At 39.2% G+C, this 24,964-nt stretch overlaps 1 protein-coding gene across 1 annotated transcript; it reads right to left on the bottom strand.

Annotated features, from left to right (window-relative positions):
• Window positions 1-15,667: 15,667 nt before the first annotated feature.
• On the bottom strand, window positions 15,668-16,643 carry LOC100714611 (mas-related G-protein coupled receptor member X1). The gene is made up of 2 exons (XM_023563976.1): window positions 16,210-16,643; window positions 15,668-16,040 (listed from the first exon to the last, which is right to left on the bottom strand). The coding sequence occupies exons 1-2, from the start codon at window positions 16,641-16,643 to the stop codon at window positions 15,668-15,670; spliced, it is 807 nt and encodes a 268-aa protein (XP_023419744.1).
• Between the last annotated feature and the right edge of the window lie 8,321 nt (window positions 16,644-24,964).

The raw sequence follows: 24,964 nt of genomic DNA, 5'->3' as shown, positions 1-24,964 counted from the left end.
AAGCAGTCACTGTCTAAAGGCCTCAGTGAAAAAATACTTGACTTTTCTTACAGGAGAAACTCAAAATATAAAGGGCAAAAAATACACAGTAGGAAGTGAGATAGATTTTTCTCAAATGGGAAGGGGTTCAAGAGATAGAGGGAAGGGGGAACAAGGAGAAAGAAAAAGCATAAAAATAGAATTAGGATTAAGGTACATTATATACATGTATCCACTCCCCACAACAAATGTAATTATTATGTCCTGCAAACATGTAGTACATAAAAAAGGAATATAGCCATGCAAGAGTGGGGCCCAGGAAAAAGAAGCCAGTCCACCCTTCCTGTGAGGCAGCAGGAGCCATGCTGAGTCTGGGAGGAGCACAAGAAGCCAATTTACCCTTGCTGTGGGCCACACAATCCATGCAGGGCCCAGGAAGAGAGAAGCCAGTTCTTCCTTTCTGTGAGCTGACGGGCAAGTGGGCTAAGAATCAAGACAGCCCCCTATGTAAGCAACCAGCTGGTTTGGAGGACAGTCTAAACTGATGAAAACTGAGGTACAAAAACAACTAAATGCTTGTATTGTTTGATTGAATTTGCAGGCCAAAGGCCAGTAGTCTGAGCATCTGTTAGAAGGATCAGTATGCAATATAGAAAATTTGGGGATTTCCTCCTGTCTTGTTTTTGAATTCCAATATTGTTCTCACTGTTTAGTTTTATACCAATTTATTGCTTTGTTTTAATAATGTTCTGTTTTAATTGGTTTTATTCTGTTTTGTTTTATTTGATTTTACTATATCTGATGGTATGGACAACTATTGTGAAGACAACAAGAGATATTACGGTAGCCATTGTAGATTTCTTGTTATCCTGTTTTGAAGCTCTGTACCGCTTTTACCTTTTTGCTTTGATTGGCTTTATTCTGTTTTATTTTGTTAGGTTTTATTTTCTTTAAAATAAAACTAAAATAAAATAAATTTAATGATGGAGTTGACTCAGTTATTAACATAGGAAAAAACAACTAAGAGTAGAAAATGATAACAATGAAGACTATACCAAGGGGTTGGAAGTCCAAGAGCTCGGAACCTGTGGCCATCAAAGTGCAGGCCCTTAAGGAGGGAGACCAGCACAAGGTCAGGATGCTCACATATAATCTCTGCCTGGAGCCCCAGAGAATTCTGACCAGCAGGACTAAGTGGACTCTGAAAGAATCACAAATGAAATTAGTCACCAAGAAATGTGAAAGTTTCCCTTCCTAAACAAATTGTCTTCAAAATTTCCAACCAGGACATAGTTAAACAGACTTTGCAGGATTGGCCATGAGGACACGGCCACAGGCAGCATCCATGACAGGCTAGAGCATTCCTGGGCAGAGGCTAGAACAAAATTTTCCATCTTTTTCTCTTTTCTAGTCTCCTGAATCTCTCATAACTATCATTCTGTTCTTAACATCTATATGACCAACAATTTGGTCTCCACACATAAGTAATTTTCTTTCTGTGCCTGCTTTTTTTCACATTAATTTAAGTGTCCTGGTTCTATCTGTTTTATTAGAAATTACAGGTTCTTTTTTCCCAGTAGTGAGATTGAGCTCGGGGCCTTTGCCACTGTGTTATGCCCACAGATCCTGTTTTATCTTTTATTATGATAAAACGGTGTCTCTCTAACTCTCTAAATTTCCCAGGTTGGATTTGAACTCAAGCATTTCCTGTTGTTGTATGTTTAGTTTCTGGAAGCTCACGAACCTTTTAAAAAAAAGGGGTTATTTTGAATCAATTTTAGGTTCTTTCATTAATTTCTCTGTGTTTAGGACCCATTGCTGGACCTTTCCTAGTTTCTTTTCAAGGTGTCTAGATTTCCTGCATCTTTGTAACGTCTTTGTTTGCATTTTGGCTTTTGAATATTTGTGGAGATCACTACTCCCTTCGCTCCCAGACTTTTGAAGTTTGCTGGTATTGTTTGAATGTGTAGACTTCACTATGTGGCCTAACCTAGGAGCCTCAGTAGACTATTTACTAATGACCAAGACAGGCAGAGCATGCTTTCAGCTTCTGCAGATGACTGGAGGATTTGGATTGGGCAGCTGCTACGCCTCTCAGATTTTGCCAAACCGACTGCGATCTGTAATTATGCTGGGCTGCTGAATGTGTATTACAGTTTTGCTTCACAGCTGGCTGAGCTAAAGCATATAATTCCCTAAGTAGAAGATAGTATTTGACATCATTAGCTGGACAGGTTTAAAGTGGAATTTTAAATGAAGTGGATCATGATGGATCCTGGGTAAGTTTTGGCGATTAGCTTTGCATACCTCACTGTCAATCTGCAGCCCTGAAGTTCCTGGGAGGGAGCTTTCAGATCACCTATCTATTACTTCTAGATACCTAGATACTCTTCCCCAATGGAGTTAAACATATAGACTAAGTGGAAAGACATAATAACTATGACTTTTAAAAAAAGTTCTTCATAAACTCTTACCTTTTCTCTTTTCTTCTCCCTGGCTATGGCAAGGTGGCCTGTGTTTGAAAGGAAGAGACTCCTGAGGAACTTTCAGACTCTAAAGGACACAGCTCTGTCCTTGAGAAATGCCTTTAGGGGCTGGAGAGAAGTTTGATATGTAAATGAGACTGATAATGATATTGGACATATTTTGGTTTCCTATGCAGAGATCTGATAGCAAATGACAGTATAGAATGTGTTGAGTCATGTGTGTCACAAGATGTTTTTCTACATATGGGCTGTTGCAGAAATATCTCAAGTTCCGTCCATCTCCACCCAATCTGTCCTCCTTCCAGTAATGGGTTTTTGTTTTGCAGCTTCTTGCTGTCCAGTAATGCCAAGCAATATGCACTGAGCTGGGAAGATGTCTAATTAAAAACTCAGCACATGATGCTTAGCTGTCACTTAAGGTCTTTTATCATCAGACCCCTCCTTTGTTATGTTAAAGCAGTGATGAGTGCATATTAGATACAGTGGGACCTTGGCTCAAGGATTCTTTTGTTTGCAAACAACTTGTTTCTCAAACAGAAGTGTTTGGCAGACCCTTATTTTTGTTTGTAAATTCTGCACTGTATGATGAACAGGACTGTGACTGTCTTTCCCACATGAAAATGAGCATGACAAGCTTTTCCTGAATCATAGAATGAATTAAGTTCATGAATCGAAGTGTTGCTGTATTTCTTTCCAAATGGCACAAACATATGTCAAATAAAAGGTGAATATCTTTAAAATGTTTTTGTTAGAAATTTTGCTTTTAAATCTTTTATATGTTTAAAACTATAGCTTTGAGCAGAATTTCTTTATTTCTATTTTTACTTTTATCCTTGTTAAGAAATGCATAAATTGTTTCCACCCATGAGGTGAAAGAAAGTGGCACAAACTCTGGCCATGCTAACTTCCAAAATCAGGCAGGGAATGAGTAACAATTGTATTTAACCACGTGGCTTTTGTGTGTAAATCTGGCAATGGGGAGTGGGCAAGGGGTTAGAGAGATTTGGCCCCAGTGAATGGACGAAAAGTTCTTTAAAGATGAGGCTCTAGGAAGAACAGCGGGGGAGAGAGGAGTGGCAGGCAGGGTGACTTCAAAATTTAAGACCATTGTCTTCTTGTATTTTGTCGCTACATTTTTAGGATATAATGATTATTTTCCTAATGGGGAGCTGGTGCATGTATATAACCTATCTTAATTCTTCTTTCCATCCCTTTCCCCTTTTCTCCCACTCCCTCCCTCCACTTACCAAAGCTCTCTCTTTCCTATTACTTATCTTTTATTTATGCTGTTTATTTATATGTTGGGTTTCTCAACTAAGAGCAATCATGTGATATTTAAGCTTGTGTGTCTGATTTATTTCGCTACATTATGGTCTCAAGCTTTAGCTGGTAAAGAAGAAATGAGGGACTTGATTGTTAAAATGATTGGTGGTCATGAGGTGCATGACAGGTCTAAGGAAGAAAATGGAAATGGTGCAGAAGTTAGGGAGGAATTGGCCTTCCAGGTGAATAACGTAGCTATCATAAATGAGGACAGCTTTGATGGTGCAGAAGTCTATTACCTGGGCACTTAATCCACAAAAGTAAAGGCAAATATTCACAACCTCCTGAGTAACATTGAGCATTCATGAAAATTTTTGTTGTTTCTTTAAAAACAAGTAATTAAGACCATACCATACAAACAATGGCCCAACCTTTTATCACTTATCTCTTTGTATCTCCTCCAAGATTGCAAAATTAGTTTGTATTATTTTTTGAAATGTGTAACTGGATTGAGAAACATTTATCTAAAAATCAAGAGACCACAGAAAGCACATATTTCAAGAGTTTTGAAGTGATTTGTAAATTTTTTTTAATTTAAAGAAAAGGGTAAAACTAAACAGAACAAAGCAGATCAGAAGAAAATGTAAATGACACAGATTCCAAAGCAAGACAATAGGAGATGTACCGTGGCTACCACAATGTCTCTTGTTTTCTGTTTTTTTCCTATATGGTTGTCTGTACCTTCACACACAAGGAATTCATACAAAACAAACCAGTATAAATCTAATCAGAACAGACTAATGAAGGTATTGCAGGTCTTCAAAACCAGACAAATGAAAATTAATAATGACTGCCATAATGTCTCTTGTTCTCTTCATGCATGAAGGCTGCCCATACCTTCAGGCAACATTCTAGTAACTTTTTAAAAATGTGACAAAATTCTTCATATTAATGTATAAGAAATCTTAGCCTTTAATTCAGATGGAGGGACTCTACCACTGACTTACTTTAGTGATACATCATCTCTCCCTTTCTATCTTGCAGTTTCTCCATAGGTCTCCACATGATAGAAAAAATCTGTAGCCAAAGCTGCATGACTTAGGAAATTATAAGACTCCCAGAGTGTATTTTGCAATAATCCTCAAACTGAGCTCATGACATCACAACAAAACACTCTGCCTGGAAAGACACTGTCCTACTTTTTCCTCTCATCTGTAGGAAGCTTTCATTTGCGCAGACCTTATTACGGTATGTGGAAATTGAGGGGATACATATAGAACACAGAGTGTTGGCATGGCAAGACCGTTGGAGTTGGAGTTCTGTGTATTGAACTGTATTATAAGAGCAAAGAATGTATTTGGGAACATTAAATAGTCTGGGTGGTGTCATTTTTAAAACTATGATTTTCTGTCTCCTGGATCCTCAGAGTTCATGTTTCCACTTCCCTCTCTGAGGCAAAGATAATAAGCAGCCTCAAACCTGTGACTTGCAGATATTTGCTGTAGCTCCTTCTGTGTGTTTGACTTCTTGGTAGAATGAGTAGTCACTGGTACCAAATAGTCTGAAACTTTATCCTGGCCCTTGATTTTATCAATACAATCAGATTGATGATGGAGGGTCAATTACTTTTATGTCTGTCCCTCTGTTGTGGATTGACCATTGAACTGAAAGAAAATCATAGCCAGAATAATTGCTGCAAAACTCATTTTCTAAATCCTAATAAATCTGTGGACTCAGTAAAAATTGTACTAGATATGTTCCACTTTGAAATCAACATGGAGATTAGAATATCCAACTGTGACTTGCTCTGCTATATTTACCCTTTAAATGACTTATCATTTATACTTTACATTAGGTAAACCCAATTACACACCAGTAAACTGATGGCCATGATTTTCATTACCAGAGTCCAAAGATACTTGTATCATGGCAGAGACAAATGAGTCCAGAGGACTTCTCACCAACTTACCTGACTGTTCATATGCAGGCCATGGGATTATTGCTAAGCACATTATTTTCCAAAGGACCTGATGATCTAATGAACTCTATAGACTTGGTCACTCAGAACCCAGCTGTTTACCACCCTAAAAGCACCAATCACAGAGTGGAATATGGTTCTCATGAGAACATATTCAAGAGGGATAAAAGAAATTATTTTTTTTTACAACTATCATGTATGAGCCAGACCCTAGCCTTTTCCTGTGAGTCAGCCCATTTTCCCACTGTGGGGGAAGAGAGCAAGAATTCACCAAGAAGCAAGCCCTTCCTCAAACTAGTGCCATGTGCAGGCTGCTACTGATGGGTGGACAGCCAGACCCCAGTTCCTTCAGGTGCCTGGGCTGGAAATAAAGAAGAGCCAACAGCTCCCCCACTCTCCAAGCGACTGGGTGATCTGGAGAAACACAGGCTGTGACAATAGCTAGGGGGGTGAAATGCAATTTGATGCTTGTAGTGATTGGTGTTTCACTGACTTTTCAAGTCTAGGGCCAGTGGTCTGATCATCTACTCAGAGGATAATGGTACACAGTGTGGCATCTATGGGAGATCTCCTTCTGAGGGTGCTAGCTATTCATTGTTAATTCTCTATTATCTTGTTTTGAAGTCCTGCATCATAGTCATTGTTTTGTTTTGTTGTGTTTTATTCCGCTTTGTTTTGTTTGATTTCATTATATCTGATGGCACGGCAGCTATTTCAAAGATAACAAGATATATATGGTAGCCATTTTGGATTTTTGATTATCTTGTTTTGAAGTCCTTTATTGCATTCATTATTTTGTTTTTATTGGTTCTACTCTGTTCTGTTTTGTTTGATTTCTACTATGTCTGAAGGTATGGGCAGCTATTTTGAAGACAATAAGAGGCATTATGCTGACCATTGTTGATTTTGTATTGTTGTGAAGTCCTGTGTCACTTACACTGGTTTGTTTTGATTGACTTTATTCTGTTTTATTTTGCTTGGTTTTATTCTCTTTAAAGTAAAATTTAAGAAAATATCAGGTATCGAGCAATTATCAGCAGAATTTTACAGTTTCAGACAGTGATTATAGTATTTTCATTGCAGTGAAACTAAAAGTAAAGTTGTTTTATGTCAAAGCTTTTAGAGAAGAGAGCACATTTTCTTTCAAAATGGATACAAAGTTCTACTTTCAACATGATGCTTTTTTTGAGGCAAACTGCAAAATTCAGGCTAAAATATTGCAAGACACAGTTAGAAGAAGTATAACCATTATGGAAATTTCGCAAAGAACCAAAATTTAAAATTCTATACTACCCAGACATCTCACTTCTAGGAATCTTCCTCAAAGTGCTAAAAGCATCATACTGATAGCGATACATACCTAAACAATATTTACAGCAGAAGAACTCACAATAGGTAAATCTTGGAAGCAACCTGCATATTCATCAACAGACGATTGGCTAAAGAAAGGGTGGTATTTATACATGATGGAAATGTGGTATTCATATATATTATATATAATTACTACTCAACTATAAACAAGGACAAATTTGAGACATTTTTAGGGAATGGATGTACCTGGAAAATGTAATGTTGAATGAAATAAATCAGACAAGCTTAAATACTGTGTGCTATCTCTTATTTGAGTAAAGTAAAGTATAAACAAAGAACGCAGTAAGGGGAGATAAAAAATGGCGGCTTGCCAGGGGATCGAGTGAAGAGTCTCTCCGGAGAATTCATACTAGAAGCTAAAAAATGACAACATGGAGAGGGCCAGACAAATCGATAGCGATTCTTATTAACCAAGACAGTACAGCTGGAGGATTTAAAGTCGTGCTGATACCGTGAACGCTGATAACGGGAGGGTGCAAATCCCACGCCTTTAAATCAACAAACTAACCCATGGACCCAGCAGGAAAAGCTGAGTTGCTTTCGGTGACTGCGGGAAACTGAGACCTGGGCCAGGACTCCGAGTAGCAGCCAGGGCTGCACTCCTGCACCAGAGGGGATGTACAAAGCTCTGGCATTTCAAATCTAAACAGTGCACAGATATCTGACCGTTCAGCGCTGTGCCAGAACGCACGCTGTGCACCGTTCCGCGCTGTGCCGGGAGTGCGGGAAAGGTGGGCAGCTTGGTGTGCGGTGCTCCCGGAATGAGGACCTGCACCAGACTCTGGTGAGTACTGGGAACTCCGCGGCTGCTGGGGTTGGCCAGAGAACAGCTGGCCCGCCACCACGGGGAAATCAATAACACAGAATCTGGTAGCAGACATTTTAGTCTGGCGGCAGAAACTGCAGCGTGGTGACATCACTAGGTCCCCCTGTAGGGAGGGTTGGTGGAAGACATCTTGAATCCTGGCAGAGCCTGATTACTTGCTGGCTTCAGCTCCACACAGAGAACTTAGTGGGAGACATCTTTGTTTTGGGCGGATCTGCTATTCTGGTGCTCCTGTCACAGAGAGGTTTGGAAGGGAACGGCTGGGACTTGGGCAGAACCCTGTGCCATAGTGACATTACTCAGCTGCTTCTGGTACAAAGAGAACTGGCAGGAGCTACTGGGGCTAAACCAAGCCTCTGCTTGGGGCCCAATAAGCGGATACAAAATAGTCACAACTCAGTGACAGCCAGAAAGTACAGCCTAATTTATGAACTAACTGACACAGAGGCTAGAGACTAGCCTGTACCGCCCCTGCATCCCAGCCTACCCCAGATAACAGTAAATTGGGGAGGACAGCAAAAACTCAAGCCAGCACGCTTCTGAAAGGCCCTAAGCAATTCAGAGAGGGCCAGAGAACTCCAGGACAGTCTGAAAGAAACCAGAAACATGACAAGAGATAAAAATAAAAAAAAATCTCCAGCTGCCCAACAGGAGAAAATAAGCCCAGGAGAACTAAACACTGAAGAGAACAAGCACAGTAACCATCCACTACTCGACACAGCATCAGCAGAAATTAAAAAGTACCTACATGATCTCATAGAGGAATTTAAAGCTGTACTCCTGATCCAAGTGAGGCAAGATATAAAGAGATTAATTAAAGAAATGACAAGCCCCGCCCAAGAGAACACAGATGGAAGAACTGAGGAAATCAGAAAAGAAAGAGAAGCATCTGAAGAAGAATTTAAGCATAACTTAGAATACATGAAACAGATCCAAAGAGAATATCAGGAAACTAAAAACTCCATTGAACATTGGCAAAATGTCTTGACAGAAACTAAAGACAGCCTTCTGAAACTTGAAGAGAGATTTAGGGCATATGAACGTGAAAGAAAAAGCCTCTTAAAAATAACAAGGAACCAGAAAGAAGCAATTCTAAAACTGGAAGATGACAAAAAGATACATAACCTAAGAATAAAGAATGTGAGTGAGGAAGCAGGAACATCAAAAAATGAAATACAAAAAATACTCACAGATATATTAAAGCAAAATTTCCCATGTATAGCAAAAAGAAATGATATCCAGATAAAAGAAGCATACAGAACACCAGCTACCTACAACCAAAACAGATCTACGCCTAGACATATAATAATTGAGATCCCAGAAATCCACCAAAAAACCAGAATATTAAAAGCAGCCAGAGAAAAGATGCAGGTTACCTATAATGGGAAATCTATCAAAATAACAACAGACTTATCAACACAAACTCTTAAGTCAAGAAGGGAGTGGGGAGAAATATTCCAAGTCCTGAAAGAAAAAAATATGCAACCAAAGTTCATATATCCATCAAAACTCTCTCTAAAAATTAATGAAGAAATAAAGATACTTTCAAGACAAGGAAGAACTGTGGGAGTTCGTGGCCACCAATCCAACCCTACAGAGAGCACTGAAGGACATTACAGAGAAAGAGAGGAAGAGACATCAGGATTCCAGCAACAATGGCAGAGAGGCCTCAGTGAACGGGGCAGACAATGGAATGAGGGAATAAGGTGGACAAATTATAGCAGAAAAGTGGAGTAGCAGACATGAGGCAGAGACGGTAAGCTAGTCTTTAGTATAGACAGCTCTGAAACTATATTAAAAAAAACAGAGGTCATTGCTAATGGTGTATAATGATTTAAAAGACACAGTAGTCCTAGTGCCATATTTAGATTGAATTAAATTTGTTCTGGTCTGTCCACTCATGTCAGATTTGAGGACACAGACCTCTAGAACCAAAAATAGCAGGTTATACCATGGTAACTATCCTTACTTTCCTATTGACTTAGGCTGAAATCCTGTATTACTTACATTGTCTTACTATGACTGATCTTAATTGTATCTGAATCATAAGACTATTGGTTGGCCTTGACTGATTCTATTTGAAATTGGTATGCTTGTTAGAATCAACCCTAAAAGTAGAGGAAACTACTCTGAGCATGACAAGATGTAAAGGACATCCATACTGACATGAATCAGTAACAGCTCTCAAATCCTACAATGCAGTCAAAGTTAAGTTTTTATAAAAATAGGTGATAGTATGTTTAACTATAATAAGCCAGTGTTGTGGACAAATCTATTGAAAATAACAAGAGAAAACATAGTAGCTACGGAAGATCATTTATATTGTAGTTTTATATGTCTTATCCATTGCATGTTTTTCTAGGAAATTGATTTGCTGTCTTGCTATGACTTGCTATAATACAGAGAGGATAGATATATAGGTAGAAATTCACACATGGGTTTTTTTTTTCTCTTAAATTATCTACGGGAACAGATTATATAATGCAAGATGTAAGGAACAAATACTCTGAGGAAGAGACGCTGAGAAACCCGAGGCTTATTTTGTAGCATTATAATATAAATTCTAGCAATCTATTGTGTGCTGATTAGAATGACATTGGACTGGTTTCTTCAGTTCAACTTCAGCATATGCAGAGATGAGGACGGCTATCACAAAGAGAATGAGAGATGCAATGGTAGTTGCTATTGTCTTCCCTAATTTGGAACTTGAGGACCTAAAAAGACTTCATCCTGTAATGATTTGATTAGTTCTATAATATTCAATAAGTATATAAAGTGGGTGAAGATAGGGACAACTATTTGTAAGAAGCTAGAGACAGTTAGATAATGAAGATCTCCAGTGGACTTGCTTTGAAATCTGTATTTCTTTAAATTGTTTTTTATTTTTTTTAAATGTTCTGTTCTGTTTTGATATGGTTAATCTTACCCTCTTTGAGATGTAAAACAAATGTGTAGGACTGATAATCATATTACTGAGCTTTTGTTCGATCATAGAGCAGGATGGTTTGTAGGGTCACTTTTTGAATGTGATTCTAAATACTTTAATTCTATAACCCGAACAGCTATTTCGAGGATGACAATATGTAACTTATCAACCGGCAATTTCTTACCTTTTGTCTATCTGTAATTTTGTAATATTTCTACCCTTTTTTTTAATCTCCATGTATTTTTTTTTCGTTTCCTTTTCTTTAAATAAAAAAAAAAAGAACGCAGTAAGGGGTGGGTAGAAGGAGACAGGGGTCAGATATGTTGCAAATGAGGAGTCCAAGAGACCGTGGATGAGAGGAGTGGAGTGGGCGGGGGAGGGGAAATAGGCAGAACAAAGACATACCATGCACAGGAATGTAATAATGTCAGCGAATGTAAGCACTGTATATCATAAACATGAGATAAGATTAATAATCACAGAACAAAAACAGAAAAGGGGGACTTAGAGGAGAAGGGATGGAGGCAAGAGGGAAGGAGATTAAAAAAGAATTAAGTTTGTACATGAACCCATTCCCCAAGATGATTATAAGCTACAAATACTGTGACATACAATAATAGAAAAGGTAAAGAAATAAAAATTTAAAAATATATCATGAACAAATATGGATTTAAAAAAATAAAAATGAGACGAAAGAGCGGCAGGGTAGCGTTCACTAGCAAAGCCACAACTGAGGACCAGGCCAGAGGCTCCTCACGGCTGCCCCCTTAGGTTCCTGCCACTCCCTTAGGTTCCAGCAGGCCAGAAGTTCCCAGAGGAGAGCTGCTGCCACAGGGCTTCTGCAGAGACTCTGGAGGAGCGCCCAGAGTCTCCCGCTGCAGCCCAGGCTTAAAGGAGCCAATGAAAAGGGAAACTACGGGTCTGTGTTGTTGCTCACAGGGCAGGACAGTCAGAAGGCGATGAAATCAAAGCAGAACAAATTGCAACGTGTTTGATGCCACAGCCAAGCAGATCTGAAAGCCACCAGGCTCTGATTAGTTCCGAAGCAGGCAGAGAGTTTTATCTGAACAGTCCAGCTCACAGGAATGGTCCAGGACACAGAGCCTGGCCGCTTAATCTCCTAGAAATCTCACCTCAGGAGTTTTCTCAACAGGTTGTCTGGATCTAGAGAAATACACTGAGAGGAAGACTAACAGCAGGCCGGGATGGTCACGTGGAGCCTGGCAGGTTGTCCCATGGTGCAAGCCAGCAATCTTTACCAGCATCCATCCTTTCTTTCTTTCTTTCTTTCTTTCTCTTTCTTTCTTTCTTTCTTTCTTTCTTTCTTTCTTTCTTTCTTTCTTTCTTTCTTTCTTTCTTTCTTTTCTTTCTTTCTTTCTTTCTTTCTTTCTTTCTTTCTTTCTCTTTCTCTCTTTCTTTCTTTCTTTCTTTCTTTCTTTCTTTCTTTCTTTCTTTCTTTCTTTCTTTCTGTCTGTCTGTCTTGCTTTGCAGTTCAGGTGGCCTTGAACTCACTTTGCAGCCCAGGATGACCTCAAATTGGCAGGGATCCTCCTACCTCAAGTGCAGGGCTTACAAGTGTGCACTGTCACGCTTGGCCCTGCAGTCTTTATGGATCTAGAGAAAAGCACAAGTACGATATCACCAGTGTTCTTCTGATGAATTGAAGGGCTCGACCCCGAACAAAATCACAGTGCCCAGATGGGAAGCCACAGTTAGTCCCTTACGAGATGTTCAGAAACAGACCAGGGCACGCCAGCTGGCATGTGTCTCAGTATATGGCAGTGGTACCTGATGAGCCAAAGGATGACAGGAGTGCTTGGTGCTAATGGTACTGAGCAAGCACAGTGAGAGATGTAGAGATGTTATCAGAGTGAGGCAGAAGCAGGACATAGATGTAGAGTGGGCAGACTTGAAGAATTTCTTCTGCAAGCCCACCTCAGGCGACGATAGCTGGTAAGCCCACGAACAGGATCTTTATCCTGATCATAGAGATTCCTGTGGGAATTTTTTTTTTAAAAAGAGTTCTTTACCACGTTGTGAAACACTTTGGCTGTAAGTAGAGATGGTTATGCAGATTTCAGGCAGAACAAGTATCAGATTACCAGTAGTGGAGCAGTATCTGCTAAATGAATGATTAATTAGTATTATTTAAATTCTCAGTCCTATAAGTAAGTCCTGTTATTATTCTCATCTGACCTGTGGGGAAATAGAATCACAAGAAATTTGAGAAACTTTCTGCTGGTGTCAGAAAGTGGTATAACTAGGTTTTAATCTACAGTTCTGCATCAGAATCCTCGCTTTCAACAGGCCTCACGCTCCATTTCCAGGGCAATGGGTCCATTGCTTGTAGAAAGGCGATGAGGGTAAGATGCATACCCTCAGTGATTTGGAAACAGGAGACTGCCAGAGACTAAGAGAATACGATCACCCTAGCAGGTGACTTCTGCATCATTCTGATTCCAGATCTGCAAGACTGTGGCAATCTTCATTCAGCTGTAATATGCAGCTGTAGGTCTTTGGCTTTCTTCTTTGTCTCCCTTGGTTTCCCAGTTAGTGGTAAAGGAGAGATTTCTGTGCATCCTTTTCCGTAGATGTCACGTGCCTCCAGTTTTTTCTGTGCTTGATAATTTCTTTTTAGAACAGTTTCTTTGGTGTAGGAAGGGTCAGTCACAGGACCTACGTAGCTGTGTTTGTTTATTTTTCAAATCCAAATCAGCTCAGATTTCACAGGTCCGCAGCAAAACGAATGTGACTACTGAAACAACACGTGCGCCCTCTGGTGGTTTATCTAGGCATTTCAGAAACTTTCTGTTAGAAGAAAGTTTGTAATTTACGCTGTTTGTGAATTAATTTACGAGGTAGGGTAATAATAAAAAAGAAGACATATATGTCCATCAAAACAAAATACAGTTTAAAAGCAGAAAGGAAAATTATGTTTTAAAGCTTTATTTCATGTGTCAGAGCTGACATTTGCTCAGTTGTCTTGTCCACCTCTTACTTCTTGAGTTCACAGTTCAAACAGGGGATACATAAGGCCCAGCACAACCCTTCTCAGTGAAACACTGGAATCCATTTGCTTGTGAGAAATCATCTTTAAGTTGACAGAGATGCAGAAGTAGACACTGTATGGATTTAAGATAGACGGGTAAGATTAGATCCTCTTACTCAAATAACTATTCACTGAATTACTACTAAATTCTAAAAATCAACATATATAGCCAGAGAGATAAGTTTAAAGCAAAACTGAGTGCCTCTCTTAAGATTGTAGATATTATTAGGAGAAATAGCATCCAGTATTCCAAAGTTGGATATTCTAATTGCCAAGAAGACTACCAGTCCTCTGATTTGCTTAGAATGTTTAATAAAGATTTTGGCTTGGTGTCAGGGCTCTAGTGGTATTCATACAGTTAGTCCCCAACCTGAGAACATTCAAATGTGAACTTTCACAGGTGAACTGCAGAAGATTCACTTTGTTGGACGAGAAAGAATCTGATCTACACATTGTCCTGGAATGGAACTTGTTCCTAAGTTGGGGACTGACTGTGTATGACAGTGCAAGAAGTTGATGTCTTTAGACATCTCCTTCACAGACACAAGTTCTAAAAATAGGAGATTTTGTGAGTCCTAAAATGAAGCTCTGAAAAGGCTGGTAAAGGTCTTTCTTGTCCAGGCTGTAAATGTCCGAGCAGGTGTGGACAATGAGCAACGGGAGAGGATAAGAGGAATGTGTGCAGCACAAGGGTTCTATAAATTCATAAACCACCGAGCCAGAGGACATCTTAGTGATAACTTCTTTTAATATCCCAACTTCAGACTTGAATCACTGAGACCCAGAAACATGTGCCACCTAAAATCCCAGTCAATAGTCATTGGAATTAAAAGAAAATATATACTGAAAAGGAGATCAGACATATTATCAAAAGGTGCAAAAAGTGTCCTTCCAACCTTGAATGAGAACCATATGTAGTTATCTTTCAGAGGTGAGTATGCAAGGGTTAGAAAATTTGTTCTGTATGCATATATGTATTTAAAAAATATTCCACAGTAACAACAGCTGACCTAGACTAACTATCTTTCCCAGACTTGCTTTTTGTTAGGTTTCCAGTTAGGCTGAGATCAAGATTTCACTTTGGACTTGAAAGAGCAGCAGTGTAGTTTTCATTTGCTGTGGTTGGTATAAACATTAGGGTGCTCATGCATGTTGCTGTTTCCTTGTTGGCTGCCTCACTGATGTGAGCCACCTGCCGGGCCTGCAACATGTCTGCCTGTTCTTTGTCAGTCTCTGACCTTCTTTGTCTGGCAGTTCTGGTATGGTTTATCTTTTTAATGAAAGGAGAAAAGTTCACCTAAACAAGCCTCATATTATCAAGTTTGCAGGTAGTAAGAGAGACCGGGAGGGCTTGTAGTTGGTTTTCCTGAGTCTAGGCTTACATTTATTGGTACTGCTTCCTGTAGATTTGATGCTTTGAGAGAAAGGGACAACATCCTTACTCAGATAATGTAACCAGGACTTATGGCTGTGGTATAAAAAACATTCATATGAGCCTTTGTGCAGGTGCTCATGTGCACGTACATGTGTGTGCACACACACAGATAGCACAATTAGTAAATATTTTAATCTTTGCAGTAATATGGTCTCCACTGCAACTACTTAATTGCTGTTACATATCAAAGCTGCCACATACAATGCACAGATAAATGGGCCAATGTGTCTCTTTGATCTTTATAAATCTATATCCATTTTTCCATATTAGGGTGCAAGCCTTTACAATTATATATATAATCTTCTGGCAGGACTACTTCTCTGAGGGACTGATGGTAGATACAGAAACACAACATTAAGGGGATTCTGACTTCTCCATGCTTTCCGGAGGAAGACAGTCTCCACTGTTCCCTCCCTCATCTGCTTCCTCCAAGGCCTTCTGGAGAACCAGCTTCAGGGAACGTGGCCATTGCCGCTGTTGCTGTTTCTGCCTACAGGAGCCAACAAAGAAGTAAATGATGGGGTTGGCAGTGCTGCTGACACTAGACAGCAGAAAAGCAATCCTCTCAATGGCCTTAAAATTTGAAAGCTGATTTTGAAACTGAACTTTGGCGCTAAAAGTCCGCAAGATGCCTATAGGTAGGCCACAGAGGAGGAAGACCAGCACTGAAAGCCCGATGGTTACATACAGCCTGGTTGATGGCAACCTCCTAGGTCCACAGAGCATCCTAACAAGCAAGATCAGGTTGGACCCACAGAGAATAACAAAATCACAGGTCAGGCTGAAGCCTATGATGGAATACATCATCATACATAGCTCGTAGTTTCTAAGTAGAAATTTGCACGAGATGTGTAGCAGGATGGCCAACACTAGGGACAGAGCCGAGTATGGCACACACAACAGCTGACATATGTCTTGGGCGGTGGCAGCGGTACCACATGGGGAACAGGACTGCAAGGCATCGCTCCAAGCTAATGGCAGTGAGCAGGAACAGACTCATGCTGTGGAAACACATCCCCACAGCATGTATGTAGATGTAGTAGTCAATGCCAGAGGTATCAACAAGTTCCCACAGATAGAATACAAAGAGGCAGCAGAGGAAAAGGAAGTCTGATGTGGCCAAGCTGAGGACATAGACTGAGATGATGTTCCTGTTCACACAGAAGCCCAGGAGCCAGAACACAGTCACGTTTCCAGGCAGCCCTACCAGGGCGAAGATGACTGTCAGTATCTCCAGGAACATGTTCACGGAGCTGGAAGTTGGAGGGGAGGTTGAGTTGTGGTGCATTATGGTGAGTACTGTACCACTGGGTGAGATGACGGGCTCCATGCTCCAAAGCTCTCCACTGGTGTTCCTGAGAACACAAACAAGTGTTGTGTACCTGCTGCATGATCTTTGATTCTAGGACCAGGGTGGTGTTTGGAATTATTAACCTTGTGTCACAGGGGGAGGAAATCAAGGCTTGTAGACATTAAAGAATCTACAGAAGCTGAGGAGTCCCAGAACCTGAACTTAATTCTAGTTTTCATTGGCTGTATTTTTAAATTTTTATTGATACATATTTGTAGGACACGATGACGACATTAACTGTAAGGAATTGATACACATACATAATACAGTTCAGTTCCTTTCCTTTTTCCCCCTTTTATTTTTCCAGTCTCAGGGTCATTATTTATAAAGTTAATTGTCATATATACAGATTGAAAAACAGACTAATAGGACAAAGAATATATAAAACAGATAAGACAAATGTACTAAGGAAAGGTACACTTTTTAATTTTCTTTTTGTTTTTTTTGAGACAGAGTCTCACTATATCTAGACACACTTTTAGATACATTGTCTGCTTGAATTACAATACCATTTTCCTCTTCCATTTTGCTTTATTTTGTCTTTTATTTTTATATAAGAGAAATTCTATGATATTCAAGCTTGTGTGTCTGAGTTACTTCATTTGATATTATGATACATCCATTTTCTTACAAATGACTCAGGTTTATCCTCTTTTGTATCAGAGTCACACTCTATCATGCCTAAGCATCACACCATTTTTTATCCATTTAACTGCTGATGGACCTGTAGGCTATTTCCTAGACTTAGTTACTATGAACTGTGTTGCTATATACATGAGTACATACACATCACTATAGCATGAGATCTTTAACTTTTGGGGGAAGATACCTAGGAAAGGAATAGCTGGATCAAATGGAATTTCTACTTTTAGTTTTTTGGATAATCTTTATACTGGTTTTCATAGTGGTGGTATCACTTTCCAGCCCCACCAACAATAAAAAGTGTTCCTTTTTCCTAACAGCCTCACCAAAATTTGTTACTGGTTGATTTCTTGATGTTAGCCAATACCTCTGATGGATACACAGTTGAGTTCTACAATAAATTTAGAGATCTAATGCCATTACTCCTCAAACTCTTCAGTGAAATAGAAAAGGCAGCAGCACCCCCAAATTCATTCCTGGGAGCAAGTATTACTTTGTTACCAAAACAAGAGAAGAATCCATCCAAAAAAGAAAACTACTACAGACCAATCTTTATAATGAACATGGATGCAAAAATCCTCAATAAGATAGTATCAAACAGAATGCAGCAAATGATCAAGAAATTTATAAACAATGAGCAAGTAGGATTCATCCCAGGGATACAGGGATAGTTCAACATACTCTACTCAATAAATATTATACACCATATCAAATACAGGTTAAAATAAATCTTCTTGAATACCTTAGCAATCATTGCGGCATTACTAACAGGGTGATATGAGAACTGACAAATGTTGCCTTTATCAGGTTAGTGGGAAAACTCTAAACTACAACAGCTGACTAGGACAAAGCTTTCTTCATTGAATTAATCTATCTTCAGGGTTGTCTGAGTATAGCTGCCTCCAAATACATCCGCCTCAGGAGTGTCCTGCAGAGCCCCTTGGAGAACCACCACCTTGAGGTTGTACAAATGCAACTACTGCCTAAATGTCACAAGGAATGAGTATATGATAGGGTTGGCTCCATTGTTAACATAGGAGAAGGCAACTAACCATAGAAAATGATAAAACGGAGCTTTTAGCAAGGGATGAGAAGCCCAAGTATTAAGGACAAAATGGCTCTCAAAATGCAGGCCACAAAGAAGAACACCAGCACCTGGTCAGCTGCATTTGTCAAGAGCCACAGAAGATTCTGACCCATAGGACCAGGCTGGACCCAGAGAGACACCAATAAAATGAGTCACCATGCTTTGATAAAAGCAACTTTCTTTCACCAATTATCTTCAGAATCTCCAAGTAGGACATACTAGTATTAGAATTATTCCAGGATGGTCTGCATCCTGGGCCCACAGCAGGAACCTGTGACAGTTGAGTGACTTCTTGCATGGTGGCAGCAGAAGCAGAGTAGGTACAGGGTGGGTGCAGAGTGGGCAGGCAGAGTGGTGCTAATCATGAGATCTGAATAATATGAGTAGTGAACACAGATGGAATGAAAGAATTTGATCTAATTCATAGGATGAATAATATGGCCGTAGAGGATAGTAAGCCACAGCAAGTTTTTTAAATTTAGATTCAGAAGGCTTTCTAAGGTAGTCAGATCCTGGAAGTAGAGCACAAAGAGAACAAATACTATGTACTTCCTGTTCCTCATCCCCAACTCCTGTCAGGACAGTCATGAGAATCAGCCAATCCAAGGTTGGACCTTCTTGACACCAGTTGGGGGAGGTTATTTCCATACATTGATATGTGTGTTGTTATCTAGGCAGGGATGGTTGGATCAGGCTGAGTCCCTCTGCTGATGTCCAAGGAAATGGAAACAAGACTTGAAATCTACTTAATGATTTCTAATCTGCAGGAGCTCCCTGCTTTCTAGGAATTACTGTCTCCATTTTAGAGAGGAGGAACACAGGACTGGAGAGATTAAATAACCAACCAATAGCTAGGGAGTCTTGAAATATGGTCTCAAAGCCAGCTTTCTTCTGAGCTTTCTTTGTCTTTTCTGGCTACGTTTGGTCATTATGATTTCTGTATTATACTTTGGTATGCTCTTCGATATCAGTTTTATTCTTTACCTTCTGTATCTTGACACAAACTCTTTTCTCAGATTAGAAATTTTTCACTTGTTATTTTTTATAATATGTTTTCTGGTTATTTTTGTCTTTCTTCTCTTTTTTGTCTTCAAATCAGGCATGTATTATATCTCTTAATGGTATCTCATAATTCTCAGCTGCTTTATTCAGTTTTTTCTGAGAGCTTTTCTGATAGACTATATCAAATATACTGTGTTTAATCTCAATAATTAGTTTTTTAATTTTGATTACACCAGCTGTTAAAACCTTTTATTACATGTTTTGCTTTTTTTTTTCCTTTTTGGTACCCGGGATTGAACTCACGACCTTGTGCTTACCAGGCAGGTGCTTGTGCCACTGAGTTATATCCCTGGCCTCATGTTTTGCTTTTTTATCACATTGTCGCTTGGATTTTAATAATTTCTATTTTTTGCTAGCATCTTGTTTTGTTTGTGTAATATTCTTCACGTAGTTTTAAAAAACTGATGCAAAATAATATATATCTGTGGGGTATTCTGATGTTTTGATTCATGTATAGTTTTTATAAGGTCAAGTTAGGGTATGAATATCTATATTCTAGTATAATATTACTTTGTTGTGAAACTTTCAAACTCCTTTAGTTTTTGAAAGATATACAGTATGTTACTATCTGTAGTCATCTTACTGTGCAATAGAATATCAGACAGATTTCTCCTGTCTAACTTAGTATATGTTGATCAAACTTTCCTAGTTCTTCTCTCCTCTCTAGTCTGCCCAGCCACTCTGCTCTTAACTTCTATAAGATCAACTTTTTTAGCTTCCACATATTAGTGAGATCATGGGGTGATGGTCTTTCAGTTCTTGACTTAATTCAAATAATATAACTGTTCTCTGTTTTCATCCATATTCTTAGACATGACAGTATTTTTTTTCTTTGCATTAGTCAGGATGGAACCCAGAGCCTTTCCATTGCACTACATACACAGCCCCTTTTATATCTTTTGCTTTAAGACAGGACCTCACTGAGTCTCTAAAGCTGAGTAGCTCCTTTAAAGAAAAACTTTTATACTCCAAAGGCCTACTGACCTTTTTAAAGAGGATTATTCCAAATTATTTTTAGATCATTTCATAGATTTCTCTTTGTTTATGGTCCATTGTTGGGGCTTGCTTAGTTATTTTTAAAGGTGTCTTGGTTTTCCAATTCTTAGTAATTCTTGTGTCTATTTTGGGTTTTTGAGTATTTGTGGAAATAGTTACCCTTCTACCTCCAACTTTCTATACTTTTATTGTAGTTCTGTGGAAAAGTAGATCTTCACTATGTGTTCTAACCTGCCATCACCAATGGATAAGCAAATAAAGACCCAGGGAAGGCAGAACATGTTTTCAGTTTGTTCAGATGGCCGGGCACTAACTTTGCTCTGAATTTCAGGTTTGGTAGCTTACAGTCCTCTCCAATTTTGCAAAACTTGGTTCAGGTCTACTGTTAGGCTGAGCTACCTGATGTGCTACAATTGCCTTACATTTGACTGTGCCAAATTGTCTAATTCCCTGAACAGAAAGTACTATTCTTTGTGTTCAGCAGCTGGACACGATTCCCAAAGGAACTATATAATTAATTAGATCAGGATGGATCCTGATTATCTGTCTTGGCTATCAGACTTGAATCCTTCACTGTTACCCTTTCAGCACCAAAATTATCAAGAAAGGGTATTCAAGTCTTCTGTCCATTCCTCCTGTAGCCCCTGTAGCTCCTCAATACTCCTCTCCAACATAAGATTTCGGTAAATTTTGACTAAATAGAAAGTCATATATCTGGCAAAACCAAACAAAAAACAAAAAGCAAAACAAAACAAAACCATGTACAGACTCTTACCTTTCCTCTGTTCTTTTTGCTGGATAGGTCAAGGTGGCCTGTGGTGAAGGGAAGAGATTCTTGTGGAACTTTTAGTATCTTAAGGACATGACTTTGCCCTTGAGATGTGCCTTTAGCGGCTGGAGAGATGCTTATCAATATACTGGACAGCTTTTTGATATCCTGTTCAGAGACTCGCTAGCAGATAAGTGTGCAGAGTGTGTTGAGTCATGTTCTTCATGAGATGTCTTTCAACGTTTCATATAATCTGTCCATCAGCACCGTATCCTGTCCTCTGTTGTGTAAGCTGGTATTATTCTGGAGCTGTTACAGATAGCTGACTGAGTTAGAAATATTCTAGGCAGTCAGACAGAGCTAGGCCCTTGAGGAAGCTTAGCACAGAGGACCAAATGTCTGGCGACCTTGGAAGAGACACACACCTCTTGCTGTGGGCCAGATCCCAAGACAGAAGGCAAAACAAATACAACCACACATTAAGTGTAAACATTAAGGATTAGGTATGGATCTCCTTGAGAAGCCAGGAGTGACCATCCCAACCCCCTACAGGAAGAGTTACTGATTAGTAAGAACGCTCACTTGCTACATGACTTGCTTCCCCATTGATCTCTAATTTGGTCAATTCTACCTGAATAATTAATCTGATTGGTTCATCATAGTTCTGTCCCACCTCATGCCTGTCTGCCTTGCAAGTTCCCAGTTTTCCCCACTTTAGACCCACCTCACATGTTCTACTCTATAAAACTCCTTAGAAAAGACAGAATCTTTGGCAACCCACTCAGGACCCCTTCTGTCTCTCTCTCAGACAGAAGCTTTCTTTCTCTCAATAAATATTTCTGCTCTTAACCTCCATTGTTCTTAAAATTCATTCTTCAGTTTTAGAGAACACGAACTTGCACCAGATGTATAGTAGGTTAGGAATTTCATTCCCCTGTATCAGAACTTCTTGCTTAACATTAATGCCAAGCAATGGGAACTGTGCTGGAAAACCTTCTACCTCATAACTAAACATGAGCTCTTCATTGTCACTCAAGGCCCTCTGTGTCTGATCCCTCTTTCTCTGTGTCAAAACAGTGACATTTGCCAGTTTAACATTTTTCTCCAAACAGCACAGAGCTGGAACAAATAAAGGCCAATGTCTCCCAAAATGCTTTTCTCTAAAGAAACAACTTGTTAGAGAGCATGTTTTAAAATTTTTTATTAGTTAAGAGTATAGCATTGAACAGTAATTATTTCTCTTTCTAAATTTATCTGTGTTAAGAAATGCATAGTATCTTCTCATGAGATGAAAAAAGCAGCACAACCCTGGACTCGCTGACTTTCAAGAATCCACAGGGAGTGAGTGGAAACAGGATTAAACCAGGTGGGTTTTGTGTGTCATATTGGTAGTGGGGAGTGTGGCATGGGGGTGGAGAGTGCATGCAAGGTGGTGATTGTAACAGCAGATGACAGAAACTAAATGTGCAAAGCTGCAAGTGGGGGCAAGTGAGACATAGTAGGCTAAGAGACTTGATGGAATGTGGATGGATTAGCAAAACCATTAGAGCCTGTTGTAACCTAGTTCTAACCAGTGTGCCTCCTTCCTGTTCTGTACGCGTCATTTCAATAGAGATTAAAATTCCATTTCCAGTAAAGACTTAAGTTTCAACTCCTTGTAAATTCCCCTCCCCTTCCCATTCTTTTTAGGTTGAGTCTCCATTTCCCGTAAAAGCTTTAAGTTTCAGTTTCTTGTAATCCCCCCCACCCCCTTCAGCCTGTCTGTAATAAAATGTGTTGTTCCTTAAGAAATGTTTAACTACAAGGAAGTTACAGGAAATACCAAGAAGCCCAGGTACTATCAAACTGTGTCAAAATTTACAACATTCCTGTGGTTTTCGGCTTTGAAACTCAACCCTTTTAGCTGTAAGGCACGCAGTCTCCATATTGGTTCCTGGAGGCTGCATCGCTGGGCCTGGCCTAAAATAAAGCCTTTGCTCCCTAAATTTTAATTTCTTGCTTCCTTGGATTTTATTCCAGGGTCCGAGCTATCACAGAGCTGAGGCTCGAGGTAAAGAGTTTTATGAATGAGAGATGATTGCAGGCGGTGCAATCTTAAATGTGAAACTTTGCGTTCATACCGAGGTGGGTAAGCACAAGAAGAAGGACTCAGTGGTCAGAATGAATGGTTAGAATGGAGTAGATGACAGGCTAAAGAAAGATGATGGAGAAATTCAGGTGTTGAATTAATCACCTAGATGTACATTGTAGTTGTTACAAATGTGCACAAGTTTGACTGTGGAGAAACCCATGAATTAGGCACTCAGATCACAAAATAATACAGTAAAAATTTATACTTTGCCAGTAACATTAAGCATATATTGACATTTTTGTTTACCACTAATTACTCTTTACAAATGAAGCATATAAAGAGACAAGATACAAATGAGGGCCCAAGTCTCTATCAATGTCACTTTGTATTTTCTCAGAGATTCTGAAATTTGTGTCAATTACTTTTTAAATGTGTAACATGATGTGAGAAATGCAAGTTTTCTAATATTGGGGACCACAACTTTATAATGGCTAGTTTTGCATACTTCCCTAAGGGATAAATGGAGGTTTGGGATGATAGAGTCATCAGTTTGAGACTTTCATTAACTTTTGGGAGGGGCCATCCTCTCCCACTCACCAAGACTAAACTAAGACGACTGAAATGAAAAAGAACACGCCAGGGTAAGATCCTTCTTAGTATAAGATCATCTTCACTCTCCTAAGTCATCTATTGCCCAAAGTGTCATCGACCTCTGAATCTTCTGCAGACCTGGAATCTTCTGCTAGTGCCTCCTGTCACTGAATACACCCTTTGCATTGTGCACAACCAATAAATAGTGGCTGGTTTGGAGTATTTGGGTCTTTTGCCTGTCCTGAGAACAGACCTTCCAGCTATACAATCATGCATTACTAAATTTGTCTCTGTTTCTTATTTTATCCTTTGTCATATCTCTCATATAGGCAGTTGGGGATTTTGGCCAGGTCCCTGATAACCTAAAATTCAATTATTATGACCAACATATTTTAAAAGAGTTTCAACAGACTTGCTGGATTTAATTTACAAATTTCTTATTACAAGTTACACTAATGTGAATTTGTCCTTCCTCTAAGGCTTAATGTTTAATTTTTTGATGAGCAGGATAATGTTGCTTTAATTGGTAATGAATCATCTGTTTTTCTCTCTCTTATAGTTCCTTCACAGGACATCTTGTGAAGGAAAATTCTTTATCAAATGCTCTATAAATGAGGAAATCATAAGACTGCTATGACTTCTATGTAATAATCCTCAGGTTGAGCTGATGACATCAAACAAAGCAGGCTGCCTGTGCATGTACTGTAACTACTATCATTCCTTTTTCTCAGATCTGTAGGAATCCCTCAATTACAGTCTAACTGTGTTATGGTGTGTGGAAAACAATAGAGTATGTAAAGGATACACGGTACTGGATTGCAGGAGACCATTTGATCTGGAATTAGAGAAATTTGAGTTCTATACTGTACTGTATTATAACAGCAGTGAATATTTTTGGTTGGGAACATTGAAAACTATGTCATTTTCAAAAGCTACATTTTACTGTTTTCTGGATTCTCAGAGTTCATTTTTCAACTCCCCTCTCTGAGGGGCAGTCTTAAGCTATGATCTGCAGAGATTTACTGTGTTCACATAACATGTCATAGTGGTTCATTCAGTGTGCTTGAGTTCTTGGTAGAATG

Source organism: Cavia porcellus, unplaced genomic scaffold, assembly GCF_034190915.1.
Source record: "Cavia porcellus strain 051 isolate PalLab524CR breed Dunkin Hartley unplaced genomic scaffold, mCavPor4.1 scaffold_9, whole genome shotgun sequence".
Classification (NCBI taxonomy): Eukaryota; Metazoa; Chordata; class Mammalia; order Rodentia; family Caviidae; genus Cavia; species Cavia porcellus.
The sequence above is the reverse complement of the archived record's forward strand: the minus strand, read 5'-3'. Positions and strand labels throughout refer to the sequence as shown.